The sequence below is a fragment of the Achroia grisella genome, unplaced genomic scaffold, assembly GCF_030625045.1.
Source record: "Achroia grisella isolate CSIRO2021 unplaced genomic scaffold, CSIRO_AGI_Agris_v1 utg483, whole genome shotgun sequence".
Lineage (NCBI taxonomy): Eukaryota > Metazoa > Arthropoda > Insecta > Lepidoptera > Pyralidae > Achroia > Achroia grisella.
The window spans coordinates 42,934-61,954 of NW_026712886.1; the positions used below are offsets into that span (position 1 = coordinate 42,934).

At 33.5% G+C, this 19,021-nt stretch overlaps 3 protein-coding genes across 3 annotated transcripts; 2 read left to right on the top strand and 1 right to left on the bottom strand.

The window, feature by feature from the left end:
- Positions 1 to 2,801: 2,801 nt before the first annotated feature.
- Positions 2,802 to 6,107, bottom strand: LOC131845734 (uridine diphosphate glucose pyrophosphatase NUDT14-like). Its single transcript, XM_059194828.1, has 4 exons — positions 5,793 to 6,107; positions 4,995 to 5,205; positions 4,241 to 4,317; positions 2,802 to 3,614 (listed from the first exon to the last, which is right to left on the bottom strand). The coding sequence occupies exons 1-4, from the start codon at positions 5,980 to 5,982 to the stop codon at positions 3,457 to 3,459; spliced, it is 636 nt and encodes a 211-aa protein (XP_059050811.1). The 5' UTR covers positions 5,983 to 6,107; the 3' UTR covers positions 2,802 to 3,456.
- A 704-nt stretch (positions 6,108 to 6,811) lies between these two features.
- Positions 6,812 to 8,648, top strand: LOC131845726 (HIV Tat-specific factor 1-like). Its single transcript, XM_059194818.1, is given in 2 exon segments — positions 6,812 to 8,046; positions 8,048 to 8,648. Coding segments are annotated over 2 exon segments (1,641 nt in total). The 5' UTR covers positions 6,812 to 7,006.
- Positions 8,649 to 10,551: 1,903 nt separating this feature from the next.
- On the top strand, positions 10,552 to 15,158 carry LOC131845731 (WD repeat-containing protein 20-like). The gene is made up of 3 exons (XM_059194824.1): positions 10,552 to 11,074; positions 12,087 to 12,269; positions 13,051 to 15,158. The coding sequence occupies exons 1-3, from the start codon at positions 10,793 to 10,795 to the stop codon at positions 14,380 to 14,382; spliced, it is 1,797 nt and encodes a 598-aa protein (XP_059050807.1). The 5' UTR covers positions 10,552 to 10,792; the 3' UTR covers positions 14,383 to 15,158.
- Positions 15,159 to 19,021: the final 3,863 nt, after the last annotated feature.

A 19,021-nucleotide genomic window follows, 5' to 3' on the forward strand; every position in this document is an offset into this window, starting at 1 on the left:
TTAGCATTAAGCCCGTTTATTGTACAAAATTCATTGTAAAAAAAATTGAAAAATTGTAATTGTAAAAAAAATTGTTTTAAATAAATATTGAATTCGAGTTAACATAATTAATAAAAAATCATCGGCTACTATTTCTCATACCCCGAAGTGATAAGGGTTGTTCACCACTAACATTTTATTTTTATTATTTTATGTGCATTAAATTTCCCTAAATTTTCCTCTTCAGTCACTCACAGTCAACCCCCGTTTTTTAATAGCGATTTTAATTTATATGGCAAAACAACGTTTACGGCGCCAGCTAGTAGATACATAATATCCATACTGACGCTCAGATCCATACTTGTTGGTAATCACCCAAATTATACTTGTGAACATAAATGTTTTTTTTTTATTGTTTGAGCATATTTTTTTTAACTCTTAGCTTCTGCGTTTGCGCTTTCGGGTTACGCTCGCATTAGCGGAGAATGTGAAGTGTTTTATTTTAAGACGAGTGATTGGATTTGCGATGTTTTTATTTTTTAGATGATTATATATTAGGAGATGGATTATTTACACTGATGAAATTACGGTTCTTGGTATGTATCCTTTTTTTTTTCCTTTCCTTCCCTTTTACTTTTTTTATTTTTCCGTTTTGCGATTTTTTTTTTAAATTTTTTTTTATATATATATATTTTTTTTTGTTTTATTTTTTTTTATTTTATTTTTGTTTTTGTGTGATTATGAATTAATGAATTATTCGTGATTGCCGGTATGTATTCTTTTTTTTTATTTTTATATACAGTTTTAATTTACAGTTTTTTTTTTATATATAGTATATATACATTTTTTGATACTTTTACAAGATAATTACATGTTACGTTTGATTGTATTGTTTAAGATTGCGTATGATATATTTTATGTGCTCTGAGAAGGTATTTATGGTTGTTTCTTTTTTAATTGAACATAAATGTTTGTACCGCGCGAGGAATCGAGAAATTCATCGGAAATAAGGCGGTGTGCTAAAACTGGAGCACCAGCGCCGTAAAATAAGGTTTTAACATTTAGTAAAACAAGTATTTTTCCGTAAAATTTAATTTAATATTATACAATATTATATACATCCTTCTTGTTTTTTTGTACATAAATTAATCGCCTGCAATATTGCTGGACGAAACTTACAAGGCTTACACTCGCTTTATACATTAATTTTTTTATGCACAACGCAGTATAAATAAATATTACATCTCATTCACTTCAATTATTAATTTGAAAGAAAGTAACATAAAATGCACGTTTTTATAAATAATTTACTAGTTTTACTATTGTATCTGATATAACCTTTACATTAAACATCTATCATTACAAATGCTTCTGAACCCTGTTCTAATGTGGCAAAAACACCATATATTAAATTTTAATTTATATTATGCACTTAGATATTTATAGCTTTAGTCACATAAAAAACCTGAGCGAGAGTGCATCATATTTATTTACCTCCAATTCCAATCCAAAAGGGTTAAAAAAAACATGTTTAAATTAGACATTGCAGGTACACCGCCAGCGGTCTTATTACGTGAAGCGGACTATACGTAATATAAATTAAATTCATAAATTCAGTTTTGAAAATTAATTCTCTTTATGACCCGCGAGCTAGGTCAACATGAGCAATATACAATAGGTGGTTTTCTACAGGGAGGAAATAATTGACTAAAAAAGCTTCTGGCTCGCGGACTATTAGTACAATATGATGGACATAACATCGTTAGTGTTAAAACTTCCGCAACAATACTGCCACGTAACGGTTACAAGTCATTATGTAGATACACACTTTAAGAAAACAGGCAAAGTGCGAGTTGGACATCAATGCAAACGAAGATTATATATTCTTTTTAATAAAATTTTATATAATTATGATAGACAAATCCTCTGCAACATGAATGTAATAAGGAATCTTATGTTTTGACTTTTTAAAATTCACTTTACATTTCATTGGAACCATTGAGCAGATTCAAACTTGAACAGTTTTAAAATCAAAGAACAATATAAGTTTTAAATACCTTATTCTACAAATCAAATTTAATGAGAAGTCTACTAGACGACTCATTACTTGAAATAAACATATAAATAAATTATATTTCATATAACAACTACATAACAAATTAACTAAATGCATTATACTTGTGACCTATAAAGTACCAAACTATACTAAAAGTAAATAAACATTTTTATCTTATATGTATATAAAGCGTCACGCACACGAACGTTGTGTTCTTTAATGACTACTAAAAGCGATACAGAAAAGAGAAAAAAGTGTCAAATTTACAACAGACAACAGTACTAGTATTTGTCGAGGTTTTTAAGGCCGATCAAACAGCTTCTTTATTGCTATAGTACGTAGCAGTGGCCTCCCGACATACAGTTCCTCAAAAATGCTTCTGAAAGGGCTACTTATGTAGTCACTACTCTATACACATGTTTTAAATTGCAACTAAATCCGGTAAAGGGACTCCAATGTACTATACTATAATATTAGAATTTTTTCTAATATCTATAATTTTATATAGTAATTGATCTTCTTTACCAAGAAACACGCGAGATGTGCACACTATAAGAACGGGGTGTACTAATACCAATTTCTAATAACTGCACCAGTAATGGAAGGTTCTAATTGTGTGGATGACGCTTAATACACGCAGACCTTTTTTAACTCTATTTGTTTAAAGATTTTAAATACAAATATGAGTAAGGTCATTGAGTTTGTCTATCAAAAATGTGTACACGATATTTGCACGTGATCGTAAGGAGTATATTACATACGTTAGTTTTCGAGTATATCGTCTTTGCATTTTCCACAAGTTCTTTCGAAACTCCTGTGAGAAGAGAATGTATTATGACTATATAACATGTAAGATTTATAATGGAAATAGTCTTCAGAATGGGACTTTAACATACTGGAATGATTAAATTACAGTTCCATTCTAAACAACATGTGTTTTAAAAAAGACTTTAAATTCCAACACTTATACATTCCTAATTAGCTCTCAATATAGATAGCAAATAGTGCATAGTAATGAGTGCACGGTAACATTTTTCATGCGTTTATATAAAATATTTGTACTAATAATAATTAAGTTACATATACATGTAACTTAATTATTATTAGTACAATACAAATGCTTGCACGCTAAAGTGACCACTATTATGCAAAAGTTAAGTATAAAAAGTGTGTCTATCTCACCATTTCATGACTATACGGCTAAAGTATTAAGAATTTTAACAATGCTTTAGAACTGCAGTAAGTTCTAGACAAGCCAATATCATGTCATTTAAATAACGAAATATGTTGTAAGTGTATAAAAAGGCACATGCTATGTGCAATCCAATGTTATTGGATAGAAATTAGTCACTAGAATAGATTGGCTGGTCTTAATAGGTCGTTAGGAATCATCTATTATTGTCTATTACCGTATTATGCACCTACTTTCTGTACTTGTCTGCTTTATTACGTAGGAACCACATTAAAGAAAAGAGACAAGCTGGCGGGCTGGTCAGTGGTCCCGGCGAGTTGACCATGGCCTCTATTTCGGGGATTGTTTTCTCTACCACTTCTATTATTTCATCGTCCACACCACCACCTGAAGAGCACAAAGAAAATTGAGTTTAGGTTACGTGAACTGTTTGTTTTTGTAGTGATGTGACCAAATAACCTTGAAACAGCGCCGTTTGATGTGGTTTGAATTTTAAAAACTATATATGTACTTCAGTTCAAAGTTACATCGCCCATTCGATCTGCGCAAACTTTAAGCGGCCACACTGTACTTTATTAGCAATTACAACACTAATTAAGAGAAGATGAATTGATTATGAATAACTAAACTAGTCCTTGACTAACTGTAAAATCAACACTGAAAAATCTTTATAATTACTGAAATGTATATAGATATGTAAAACTTATTGTGAACATTTGAAATGTTTTATTTATATACTAGTTACCCGCTCTGGCTTTGCACATGTGTACATGTATTATACATATAAACCTTCCTCTTGAATCACTATCCATTGTTAAAAAGTGCATAAAATCTATTAAAATATCTAAGCAATTAGACAGACCTCTTCATTTATACTATGTGAAGATGTGTATAATGTATAATACAACATGTTTCTATGTCTGTTGGACATAGAAACATTTTGTATTATACATGTTATATTATATGTGATGAAGGTCTTAGGACACAAATCATAGTAGTGATGTTCAACTTACCTTGTTCTGTTTTCATATCATCAGTCACTTCACAATAGTATAGTGTTTGGAGAGCTCCCTGTACACCAACACCAGACCTAAAAAACAAATAAACAAAAATTATTATGAATAATGGTACTACTAGCACTGGACATAATAAAACTGTTTGAACCTTCTTTGAAGGTGGAGAAAATATTTTATGAAATTAGCCTGTGGTTCTGGAGCTAGTATTATAAGTACAAAGTGTATTACTTTGTCATAATGCAAATTGCATAAACTAACATTATACATTTTATACAATTTTTCCCACGAATTTGTGATATACATATAATTTATATTGCAAAGCTATGCAGTGAGTATTAGAGAAATTATACATATGACTCGGAACAAACATGAACTATATTAATTTAAAAATTATATATTGACGACCTCGGTGGTCTAGCGGTCTAACACACCGCTTTACGTCCGATGGTCGCGGGTTCGATTCCTCGCACGGCACAAACATTTGTATTCATGAGTATGATTGTTTGTGTCGGTCTGGGTGTTTTCTATGTATATTATGTATGCATTTACAAAAAAAAAAATATCTATGTATTTGTATCAGTTATCTAGTACCCATAACACAAGCTTTAGCTAGCTTAACTTGGGTCTAGATGGCGCTGTGTGAATTGTCCTGAGATTATTATTAAAAATTATATATATATATATATACATATATATTCGAGGACATTTTCTCAAAATGGTAACAGTAAGTGTAAATGGGTTAAATATTTACCTGTATGAAGTAATTTTATGCAAATCTTTGAGCTCAACATTATATCCACACTCTTCCAGCACTTCCTCTCTTGCAATCTCATCTATCGACTTATTCTTGTCTATGATACCCGCACACATCTCTAATGCAACACCCAATGATGCTGGATACTTATTTGTGTCTATAAAGTCTGCCTGTCTATCTTCAGGTTTTATACAGTTATAGTAAATAGCTGAAATTAAAGTAAAAATCAAAGACTAGTAGATTAAGAAACTTATTTCATTTTATATTGTATGTGTCAGCTCCAATATTATTTTATTTGCTAAATTCAAATCAAGTTAGACAGACATGTAAAAAAAAGATAGTTTTAGGATACATAATACTGTCTACTAATAAACTATTTGATATTACATAAAGAAATATTGTTTTCAGACCACAATGGTGGAAATTAAGCAAAAGCTGATAGAAATGGTAACCATAAACTATGAACACAAATTACTCTCCTGGCAAAACTTCCTGTTCATTCCACAATATCAAGGTTTATTAGCACTAATATTAAGACTATGACTAGAGTGGTAACCTTCCTTGTTTATTCTATCACTCAGAAAAATATTAAAAGTGTTAAATAAATAATAGTCAGTGTTTGTTTTGTATTGTGTACCTACTCGCCCGGTCTCTAAAACCTCAGTGTCCGAGAACACTATAGTATATATGGTAGGAGCTAAGATGTGGGTATGAATTCCCTGTCGATGGCGAGCTGTGCGATGGTAAAAAGTAGCTATGAGCAATAGTATAGGTTAAAATAAAAACACTTAATACCTGGTCGAAATTGCTTGACGAATATCATAACCCTTCTTGTAACATTAAATACTATAATTACCACACTATCGTGAACCTCTAGTATGTCCCAAGTCTTTTTCATGCCGTTCTGAGTGTAATTAAACCTAAATGGTTTTACGTAAGGGGAATCAGGCAGTGGACTGAAAAAAACATCCTTAACATCTTCCATTGTATTCAAACTTGTACCTACTTGGACCTCTATAATATAAATATAATGGCAATTAGATTAAAAAGTATGATGTATATTATTTATTCTATAATTTTCTTTATGCCAAAAAAATATTCAATTCTAAATTTTCCTGTGAATTTAGTGTTGTGCTTGACACATACTCATAAATCGATTATAAATTATTATTTATCGATTATATGTTCAATTCAAAGATAATCAATGATATTCAGAACGATATTACATTATCATCTGCTTCTTCTATCACACATTCAATTGGGGGTCAGCGTAATATGTTTTTCTCTTCTATTCATCCCTCTTCGCACTCATCTTAACGAGATGACTACGAACATCACAGAACACCAATATCCTATTCACTGCCGTTCTTGCCATAATTATATTAAGGCTAGAACGGCAGTGAATGCTTTCTTTCATTTTTCATTACCAATATTTCATTAAATTTTCTTAATCCTGAAAAGAAGAATCGTAATGTGAAGCGATTTGAAAACATGATAATTTATATTACATTTAAAGGAATATGTATTTTACTAATTATTTTATATAGGAAATATTATGCGGTAAGTGTTCAATTAATTTATTTTTAATGGTTTATTAGTAATACCTGTGGTAATACATAATCGTTTATCGTAACAATAAATTTAGTACCTCACTATGTCAATTAGTGTTACATAGGAATGTCATAGCTGTACAGACCGAGTGTTATTGCCTTTCCTAAAACGGGAAAAACGGAACCAAAATAAAAAGGATGTCATTCTAAGTCAGTCAGCACATCATTACTTGTGCTACCCTGTATGCTGTATTTCGACTTGATTTTGACGCAAGCTGACTGTTGAATGACGGACTAATATTTTTATTTAATATTGTTATCTCTTTCCATTTCGTATTTAATATTATTTATTTAGCTGATATATTCGAAAATTTCTGTATGTGACCAAATTCTTTCTGTAAGGTACGCCTGTACCTGTATAAATAATCTATTAAAACAAATGCAAACCAATGAATAGGTATGGCGAAACAAGAAAAAAATACGAAACCTGGATTTGTAATCAAACTTTCATGTGAGACTGTTCAAAAATTATCAGAAGAAGACCAGCAGTCTAAAGGGCCAAGTAATTCTGAAATTTCTGAGCAGCATACAGATAAAATACAAGTTAGCAAAGACAACGAGAAGTCCGATCAGGTAGAAAGCAATTTAAAGGTTATTACGCAGACAGATGTAATAAATAAAGTAAATCAGGATACTACGTCAAAGGTAAAGGACAAAAACCTCAGTAAAAGTATTGAAAATGTACATAGTCCAGTAGAAAAAGATAAAACTGCTACAGATAAAAAAGATGCTACAGCATGGGGTGAGTACGCTCCATACATTACTTACGAAGGTGCAGTAGCTACTTATACGGACCCAACAACACAACAAAAATATGTATGGGATGAAACCAGTACTTCCTGGACCCCTAAAAGTGGACAAGAAGTACCAGGGAGAACATACAGCTATGAGAATGATACACATGTTTACACAGAGCAAGATGGGTCTAAATTCTTTTGGGATGACCAAAAAAAGGCATGGATACCTAAAGTTGACGATGACTTTTTAGCCTACTACCAAATGTCATATGGTTTTGTTGATAACACTACTAAAGAAGAAAGTAAAGAGGATGCAACAAAAAAAGAGGCACAGAAGAAAGCTGAAGCCGGTTTAAAAAGGAAAGTTGAGCCACAGTGGTTTGAAGCTTCTGAGGAGACAAATACAAAGGTGTATGTATCAAATTTGCCATTGGATATAACAGAGGAGGACTTTGTTAATTTCATGCAGAAATGTGGTCTGGTGGAACGTGATGTGAGTACACAGAAAATGAAGGTAAAATTATATATGGATAAAGAACAGAATTGTTTCAAAGGTGATGCATTATGTACATACATAAAAATAGAATCTGTAGATTTAGCTCTGAAATTATTAGATGGCAGCGATTTCAATGGCAATAAAGTTAAAGTGGAAAGGGCTCATTTCCAATTAAAAGGTGATTATAATCCTGCTCTTAAACCCAAGAAAAAAGAAAAAAGAACTTGAGAAAATAAAAAAAATGCAGCAGAAGTTGTTTGATTGGCGCCCTGAGAAGTTCCTAGGTGAACGGTCAAAACATGAGAGGATAGTGATAGTTAAGAATCTATTTCAGCCCACAGACTTTGATAAAGATGTACAATTGATACTTGATTATCAGCAAGACTTGAGAGAAGAATCTGCAAAATGTGGTGAGGTACGTAAAGTGGTCATCTATGATAGACATCCAGAAGGAGTTGCTCAAATCACCATGAAGGAACCAACGGAAGCCGATGCAGTAGTCCAGTTGATTAATGGAAGATGGTTTGGTAAGAGGCAAATTACAGCTGAAATATGGGATGGAAGGACTAAATATCGAATTGCAGAAACAGATGCAGAAATAAGTAAGAGAATAGACAAATGGGATAAGTTTTTGGAAGGAAAAGATAGTCAGAATAAAGAAGGCACTCCAGAAGAAAAAGCTAATAAGGATAAAGAAAGCAATGCAAAATCTGATACAGTAGTCTCACCGAAACAGTTGAAACTAAAGAGACAGCTTAGTTGTATTAAGTTTCAAATACCTAACGTCTGTACATTTATATTATATTAAGAGTACCTTGCATCAGTGCATTACACTGTATTATAATAGTACATTAAAATAATTAATCACAAAATATATTTCATTTCAATAATATTACACTATCTACATGTATATTTAGCTACTCCTATATATGTATATTTAGTCCGCAGATACATGACGTCCCGGTTCATCCTACTTGGTGAATTCGCCGTAATGCAGTCACCAACCAGATATCCATCTCCTATTATGCACCATTGATGTCCTCTCAGTGTCAATGATATAGATAGTGCAGGCGAATGCACCATTTCAAAAGGTGGGCGACAAAGGTGGCTGTCATTTCTATTAAATTTAATGACCGTAGAAACCGCGGCGCAATGGTTACATAAATTGTTATATTTATAATAATAATTCTATAATATAACATGTATGTTTTGATTTAATAGAAAACCGGTCTAGTGCGATTGGGATTTTCTCACAAAGTTCCGAACAAATTAACCGACTTCTAAAAAGGAGATTCCATGTCCGATATCTACATTCATAGATATCTTCGTCAATGGTAGACACATGGAATATTGACCATTTTTTTTTTTTTTTATATCATATTTTGAGCGCGTTTATCTCATGATGTTAATGATGATAATTGTTACGCAAGCTCAAATAATACCTATTCACTCTTGACTTAAAAGACCCAATGTTGTAAGAGGCAGGAAAAATAGACGCTGGTAGAGTTCCACTCCTTAGCTGCTCGCATAAGGAAAGATGATGCAAAACGGTTAGTTCGAGCAGCTGGGATGTCAATAGTGTAGGGGTGGAGCCGCTCTCTACGTCTTGTTGTACGTTGATGGAACGGTGCTGGAGGACTGAGGTTGTGCAGTTCTTGAGCACATTCGCCAAAATGGAGCCTATAGAACACCGATAGACAAGCTACTTTACGTCGGTGATTAAGACTTTGAAGCCTCTTAGCTACAAGTGATTCGTCCCCGATAAGTCTCCTTGCTCGTCTGTCGATTGAGTCTAGAGCGTCAAGTTGGTACTGAGCGGATCCATCCCATAAGTGGGAACAATACTCCATGCAAGATCGGACCTGTGCTTGGTATAGCGTTAAAAGCTGTCCAGGCGTGAAGTATCTCCTAACCCTTGAGAGGACGAGTTTTTTTGATGCCGTTTTATCTAGATTCAATATACCGAAATTTAGGTTGGATGATATTTCTGTTGTTTATTGTCCATATACTGCTGTGAGAATATTCACACATGAAAAAAAAATACTAGTAGTAAATACAATGTTTTGGTTGAGATTATAATACCCCAATTTCATTACTAAAAGATAAGAACAATATGGTATGATGTTTACTGCAATGTATTACGATTAGATATGTATATTATTGATTGTAAATTATCTTTATTGATAATACAATTAAAACATAATATTTAAAGACTAAAGCATATAGTATACGCATTCTACAAATATGAAAAATATATTATGTGAAAAATGAAGAGTGAAAACATGAAGACGAAATTAAGTCACTTAGCCTATGGTGGAAATTTCATCTGTAAATGGTTTTCAGACAAGCCGTATGGAGGTCGACTTCATAGGATACATTGTTCATACTAGTAGGGCCAATAGACCTCGAATGACAATGCCCTGCCCTCCAAACTGAGGTACGAAGCAAAATAATATATACTTATCTAGATAAAATGGTGTGATATGTAATAGGCAAATAATAGAAATAGATGCTAGATATTAATAATTAATGTTTTTTTTACAAATGTATTTAAAATATAGATGGGCACCGTTTTACCATATTTTTTGAAAACCCCACTATAGAAAACTAATCCATAGAGACGTAAAACTTAAACGGAATTCATTGTCTGTGCAAATATAATGCTCAATTATCATAGACAACTTACCGTCATGTCATGTCTGACACCTGACTTTACGTTGCAACTAAATATTTGTCTATTTCGTTTCGGTATTTCATAATTTATATTTGATGAAAACACACATTACAGCCTAAACTTATGAGTACTCGAATGAAGATATATTACAACAGTTTGCGAAATATGCTAATTGAGAACACGCTGGGATTTCCAAGCCCACACTTCGGCTGAGTTGTCAAGCTTTTACGGTGCTTCTCAGGTTGTCTCCATGAATTATATCCGGATAATATGATAACATGGCTGTTCAACCTGACTCTGGCGGGAAGGATGATGTGAAGACACAGTTCGTGACGCGGGAAGGGACCTATCGCCTGATGACACTTTCAGAGTATTCTAGACCCAACCGGGTGGGTTATACTAGTGGGTCGGGTTCTTCTCACGTGCGCGTGTCACTGGTATCGCTGCCGCCGGGACCTGGAGGAGGAGCACCCGGCTCCGACGGCCAGGGGTCGGATGATCGGATATGTTTCAACCATGGCAAAGAACTTTATGTTTATGTGTACAGAGGTGTTAAAAAGGTAAATTCAACTTATATTATGTGCTAAATAATAATACATTATTTTATAAAATAATTTACAACAATGTAATACATGACATGTAATGTGGAAATATCCATTAAATATCTAAAGATGGAGATATTGTCACTATATGTAAACATGGATTAATAATTTTCATCATATGTAAAGATTTAATATAATAATAATAATTTATTACTGATAAATTTCAGTATGTTGATCAATCTCTAATACTAAATAGTAAATTAATTTTTATGTTAGCCTTTTATGATATGGAGTGTAAAATAAGAACAATGTGGATGATACATGAATGGACTGTATGTTTGATATGAATTAAGCAATGTATAGAAAATGGTAAATACTTATAATTTAGGTATGGCAATTTTAAATCATAAGAAAAAGACATGCAGAAGACATGACAAAATAATTTATACATCTATATATATAAATGTCTGTTTGTAATATTGAAATAACTGTTTTTTACTATGCATATGAATATAAATATGGTACAGCTAGTATTAAAATTGTGTAATGAATTTGCAATAAGCATATCTATAGTATTATAAATCAGTAAAACATATAAATAAGCAAATGCATTATATTACAATTATATGGTGCACTGGCCTGTGTTAACTGTATATGTTAATAGTGCTCTAGTGGATGATGATAGCATGAGAATGGAGTCAGGTCTACATTAGCTCATTGTGGCGAATATAAGGTATTAATAACAATGTCGCTCACACTTATGTAATTATATTAAATCTGTATATATTAATAACCTAAAACAAATCACACCATTTAGTTCCAAGATAAGCAGAGCTTGTACTATGTGTAATAAAATAGAATAGATATCTGTACCATGAGCAGGTAGGTAAGAGCCTCCTCCATCTTTTCCCAACCCATCTATCCATGGCAGTTTGCATCCTGTCTTTTCCTACATTTTTTATATCATCAGTCCATCTTTTTTCTACCGTCCTACTGTATTAACTAGTATAAATTGTATATGTTTCCGCAGGCAGCAGATCTCACAAAACCAGTAGATAAGAAGATGTATAAAGGCACGAATCCGACATGCCATGATTTCAACACTGTCACCATGACAGCAGACAGTGTATCACTAGTTATAGGATTTTCTACCGGCCAAATACAACTAATAGACCCTATTAAGAAGGAATTAAGTAAATTGTACAATGAAGAGGTGAGTAAAAATAATCATCATAATTTTTTTTCTCTATTCATTGTTCACTATTGTATATCACAGACTTAGATAGACAGATAATACATTTGTTTGTGTGTAGAGCACACATAAGGTACAGTAATATAAAGAGATAGATGCACAGTAAATACATTAGGCAGTTAACAATATATAATATAGGTGCAAATAATGTGTCAGTAACATAGTGTGCGTGCATCTCCAATAAGAAAAAAACATTTGTACCTCAGTGTATTGTTTATGGTTTGCAGTAAACTACTAGTTTTGCAGTTCACTGCTCAAGCAGAAAATAGCTAATTTTAAGGTATTATCCAGAGACATATGTGAGAAATGAACCTGAATCAACTAATGAATAAAAAAATCAACTAAAAACACTAATGAAGGACAGGATAGTAGATTACGTTTTCTGTTTATGCATTACTTCATATAATCCATGCAAATTTCTTTGGTAAACCCCACCTATTATATGCTTCTATTGTAATATAAATTTTTTTCTTTAAAACATGATTTCTCTACTTTGGCGTGATACATCCATATCAAAATTATCTATTATTAAATCTATGTCTGTTAAGATATAATGTATAATTTGATGTTATTAGTTTTTCTACCAATCAGATTAATATTCATATGATTAAAGAAATATTACAATGTCTACTATAGATATCATAACAGTAAACCTTAAGGGTATGTGAGATATTGACAAATTATTGCAATAAATTAGCTATTCTGTTGTGTATTAATGAATCATTTGATATTATTGTTTCAGAGACTGATCGACAAAACACGCGTAACTTGTATCAGGTGGGTACCCGGTTCAAGTAACCTTTTCATCACGGCACACGCGTCCGGACAATTATACGTGTATAATGAGGAGCTGTCCTGTGGAACCACGGCGCCGCATTACCAGCTCTTCAAACAAGGCGATGGTTATTCCATACACACTTGTCGAACAAAGTCCACTAGAAACCCACTATACAGGTGGGTTATAGGTGCCGAAGGTAGCTGTATAAATGAATTTGCGTTCTCACCCTGTGGAACTAATCTGGCTGTAGCATCACAGGATGGCTTCTTAAGAGTATTCCATTATGACACCATGGAGTTGATCGGCAGAGCGAGATCTTACTTCGGAGGGTTTTTATGTGTCTGTTGGTCTCCAGATGGAAAATACGTAGTAGTTGGAGGCGAGGACGATCTAGTTACTGTTTGGTGCTTCAGTGAAAGGAAAGTGGTAGCACGTGGACAAGGCCACAGATCGTGGGTTTCGGTGGTAGCGTTCGACCCTTACGTGGTGAGTTTCACGGATCCCGAGAGCGACGAGGGGGTCGAAGATGATAGACAAAAAAGTGAGAGTGTTCAGTGTTACAGACTAGGTAGTGTATCGCAAGACACGCAATTGTGCTTGTGGGACTTAACGGAGGACGTACTGAGGCCGCCGGTACGAGCGCGGGCGTCAGCCCATCTCTCGCCTAACAGTCAGACCTTTTCTCCGAACGGTGTACCCGGTATGAAAGTGCCGGCGAAAGGGGCGAAATCTAATAAAATAGGTCACAAACACGCAGAACTGAGCGGGCAAAATAATCCTTCTGGCGAATCGTCGGGAGCTAAACAACCTGCGAAAACGAAAGTGAATAACGTGTCTACTTTGAATATAAGCGTGGGGAAAGCGAAGGAGGAGAGTTCGGGTTCCCTCGGCGTTAACTCGTTGACGCAGCGGCTAGCGGGGTTTTCCTTCGGAGACCGCCGTTCGGAGCATAGACGGAACTTCAGTCTGACGAAGCCAGCCGAGCAGAAGTCGTCTGCGTCGAACACGGTCGCACTTAGAGGCAAATCGGCCGGGGCTCCGACGAATGACCCATTCGATCCGTTGAAGCTGATAGGCACGGCCTCGTGTCCGAGGTTCGATGAGTGTCCGGTACTGGAGCCGCTGGTCTGCAAGAAGGTGGCCCACGAGCGATTGACCGCGCTACTGTTCCGCTCGGAGTACTTCGTGACGGCGTGTGCGGATGGCTGCGTTAACACGTGGGCGCGACCCGCTCGTTCCCTCAACGGCGAACCGCGCCCTCTCAGACGCTTTGAGAAGATCGACCTGGTTGACTAGTCTCCTGTTTCAGATCATAGAGGAATAAATGCAGAGTGACAGCTTTTTAGGCAGTGCTCATTTTGGGAAGTTGTAGTAGTAAAAAACGAAAATTGAACATTGATTAATGTTCATATTTTTCATTATGTTTTGTTAGATTAATACAACTTTTCATATTGAGCTACTGTCCAAGCTTGCATTCTGTATATGTCCTCTGTGGTCAGGCCGTCTCCCGTGTAACATGGCGTTGTCTATTCAAGAATGTTTCTATTACGAAATATCATTACAACGAAACTTAATGAAAGAAACATATTTTTAGTGTAAATTTCATTGGATCGGTTTCTTACAGAGCATTTAGATTGTATTGTTTGGTAAATGCATCTTGAATAGACAAAACTTTTATATGTTGTAGTTATTTTTAAAATATCATTATTTTACCGAAAAGAAGTATATAAGTATATACTTCTGCCATTACTATTGTATAAGTGTACATTTTGGGAGTAAATAAATTTCTTCATATTAATGAGATTAATACTGTTTGTTAGTTAAGGTCCTCATTTGTACTGAAAATATATTTTAAAAATAATTACACACTAATGTTATATTGTTTGGAAGGCCTTGTACGGTAATAATACAGAGATAATAGAGAAATAGAGTAATTGAAAATATGAAGTTTTGTGTAATAAATTATTCCATATTAGAAAGGTTGTTGGTTTGTGAGTGCATGTGTGTATGTGTATTTATAAGTCTCTAGACACCTCCTGTGTTTTTATATCACGTACAAATCAGGTATGAAAAATTAGGAATAATGTTTGAGATATAAAAGATCGTTTGAAAGCTTTTATTGTCAATATATTTGATTATAAATACAGGAGAGATCTGGAAGTGGAAAGTTTGAAGTTATTGTTTCTTATTGTAATATTATAGCGATTTTAGGGGCTTTAATTAAATAATTGTTACTAACAATTTTCAATTAAAATAAATACATTCATGTACTGACAGTTGCAATTGTTAACCATATAACTTAGCTTACATATATCTGTAACTCATAAATAGATCGTAGAAAATAGCAAAATCCTTTGATTTTAATCTTGATCTAACATACTGACGAATGGCATCTAAGTCCTCGGTATGGCAATGCGTTATGATGACGGTCTTTACACGATGTAGATTTCCGAGGTGCTGTCAGATTGTTTGCCATTCAAATTAAATTAAAAAGATATACACATGAGAATTGTTAGCAACGGTGATAATTAATTGCTAATCGCTATAGCAATGAGATTGTACTGTATTGTATAGAGGGGTGTATATTGTAATTATTAAGGAGAATTTCCTTCGGCTCACATATGTACATATAGTTAGGATAGAAGCGATCAAAGATTGCTCGGATATCGCAAACGCACTTATGTGCTTTTCATTGTCTTTGAAAACTATTTATTTAATTTTTCTTTAATCAATTTGAATGTTGTTGTGACGGTTGACGCGTCTGTAAGACTTGCTAAGTTTTATTGGAGCATTACGGTGCATTTCTGATTTGGTCGATACGTCTTCGTTCATCTACTGAATATCTAGTTTCAGAATTAAAATTAGTATTTATTCTTGTAGGTCTATTACATATACTTAGAGAATCAAATCTAACGTCACATCAGATTAGTTTCGAACCAAGAAATTACTCATTCAGACCTTACAAATGAGATTGTACACAATTACAAAAAATAACATTCCTGTATAAATAAAAGTCATGGAGATTGTAGTGAGTGACTACAAGCATATGCTATTACATTGTTGTCAAAATAAATAATTACAGATACCCCACAGATTTATTTCTGTATCGCAACGAAATCACACTGACCAAGTCAGGAAGGCATCCTAATATGTGAGAATTGTGTATATTGTTATTAAATTCAGCTATATTAGTTACTAGTAGGTAGCCTAGTAAAATTGTTTTATAGACAATACCGTGTCTACGGTACGGACAGCTTTCTATGTAGATATGATGACTTGCTTAACATAATCTCTCATGAGAGGGAAACAAGCTTTAGAGCCTGTCTGGTGATGCCTAAGTTGTATAGACTCCTGTAAAACCCTTTTTTTATCATGTTGAAAAATCTTTAAAAGACCGTACCCTCCTGCCAGATTTGTGAGAAGCTGGTGTGTGGGATACTCACAAAACAGCACGGTGTGCCGACGAGCACCATTGTCAGAGTGGTAAGGTTGCGTTAACATTCTACCGCGACTCTGTGTATTGACCCAACGTGTAGATGGTGTAGGATCTCGCTAGGGCGCCGCCCTACTCAAATGTGGAAGCATGTAGATACGCACTACACCTCCAGGGCCATTTTATTTGACGCCTGCAACACTGGATGGAATGAGATTTATTTACTGCCAATGTCAAGTCAGTTTTGGACGTGACATGGCAGAATAATAATTTTCTCTAGTCCTGTTTAGAAAACACATGCAATTACTATTATTATTCTATCAAATGCCTGGATAACTTCGTCTTAATACAAACTCTATGGTAGTTTATTCCTCGTCTGGCAGCTTCAGTGAGGTGCAGGACTCACTCTATATTAGGCACTAGGCTTCCACCACTAGCCCCTTCATTCTTTATTGAAACTGTTGGTCTCCTAGTCTTTATGGCTTTGGACGTGTATTTTTGTAAGGCCCATTGTAGGCGTTTTTGTTGAAATATGAATATAATACATATATCTACATAGATAAAATACATTTCTCCTTGTATTATTAAATTATTATTGTAATTTAACAATTATAGTTACTATTATTTATGTGTATTACGTATAACGTTTTATGTTCTAAGTATAAGTATATAGCAGTCGTTCCATGTTTTGTTGAAAGAATACAATTTTTAATGTTGAATTTATGCCTACACTCCGCTTGCTGTGGCATGGTGCGGATGACAGATATTTTTTAAATTATAGTACGGTATTGTATGAGATTTTTAAAGTCCATAAAAACCTAGTATTCATAAGTTCTGAATTTATATTTGTTGACATACTCTATAAAACTACTACTAACGTGGTGGATAAGTTATTGGGCTACTTAAAATTTCATCTGCAATCATTTTCATGCTGACTCATTCACCATACTCGTTAATGGATGCTACTTCCTGGTTGTACTTGAGGGATTGCTCTGCTTCATTAACTGCAATTGATTACTTTTGTTACTGTAATTGTATTACTTAATAGTTTGTATTCTTACGAAATACTTTTTGACCATTTTCCCACAAATATATATTATATATGAATAAAAATAATAATAAATACTATTCCGAAGTGTTTAAAATTAACAAAGATTTCTATTTCAATTGTAAACCCATGTTTTAACAATTTTTATGTCTGTCACCCGTACTATTCTCTAATGTTGGGATGGAATGATGATACCATTAATGAATTATTCGTAACTTAAAAGCATTTTAATTTCTGTTCGTATTCAATATTTATAAATATAAATATTTAATATGAAAGTAATGAAAATTTAAAGGGTTTTTATGCAGGAATGGCGTTAGTTTTAGATCTCATAATGTTTTTTAACATGATTTATAATGTTCATAGGAATATATTCCTAAAGTTCCAATAGTTTAATGTGATTTCAATTACATTTAAAAACATCTTCAGAATTATTATGTTTGACACAATAATAATAGTACTTTGGACAAATCACGCAGCGCCATCTCGTCCCAAGCAATGCAAATGTCCAAACCAGCCTATATGGCTTATGTTAAGGGTACTGAACAACTAATAGAAATACTTCGATACATTTGTTTGTAAATACATAAGATACACGGAAAACATCCACACCGATACAAATCATATTTATGAATATAAATGTTTATAATGTGCGAGAAATCGAACCCGCGACAATGGGATGTAAGTTGGAGTGGTAAACTGCTATAGCACCGATGTCGTCAAACTTATGTTTCACAATCCAATTTATTAGCATAGAAAATATATTATATACAGGTATATTTTTCCATAATTACTGGAATCGCTGCTGTATATAAGTTATTCTATAAAACAACTGTTTATTGTGGCCTTATTTTATTTATTTATTCCTTATATTAATCTCTTAATTATGAAATTTTATTCAGCAGAACCAGTATATAAAGAGTTGCGTGTATATTGTTAAAGAATTTAATACCCAATAAATATATTGTATTTTTATTACAATTTGTTAAATCACTTCATATACTTCAGTGGGTATTATTAATATATTTTTTAGTATAATCACGTCAACAAACTTGTTTGCTTGAGACGGAAATGTGTAATATCTAGATAAACATATACAAAAGTCTTAAAATATACACAAATAAAAATCGTTTTAGTAGTTTTATTTTCACACTAGCGACCCGTCTCGGCTTCGCACGGATGTATCACTAATTTTAGAATTTCTTGAATCACTCTATCCATTGTTGAAAACTGCATTAAAATCAGTCGCGTACCTTAAAAGATATATGTGAACAGAGCGGTGGCGATTTTATACTATGTAAAGATAGCAATGTAAATTCCGTTTATTTGTTATTAGTTAAATTTTTAATACTTGTAGAATTATTTCTGGTACCGTAATGCTACGTTTACATTCAGCCGCTTCCTCTGCCACTCGCGCTGCCGGAAATATTGCCGGGCGACAACTAAAGCGGGCT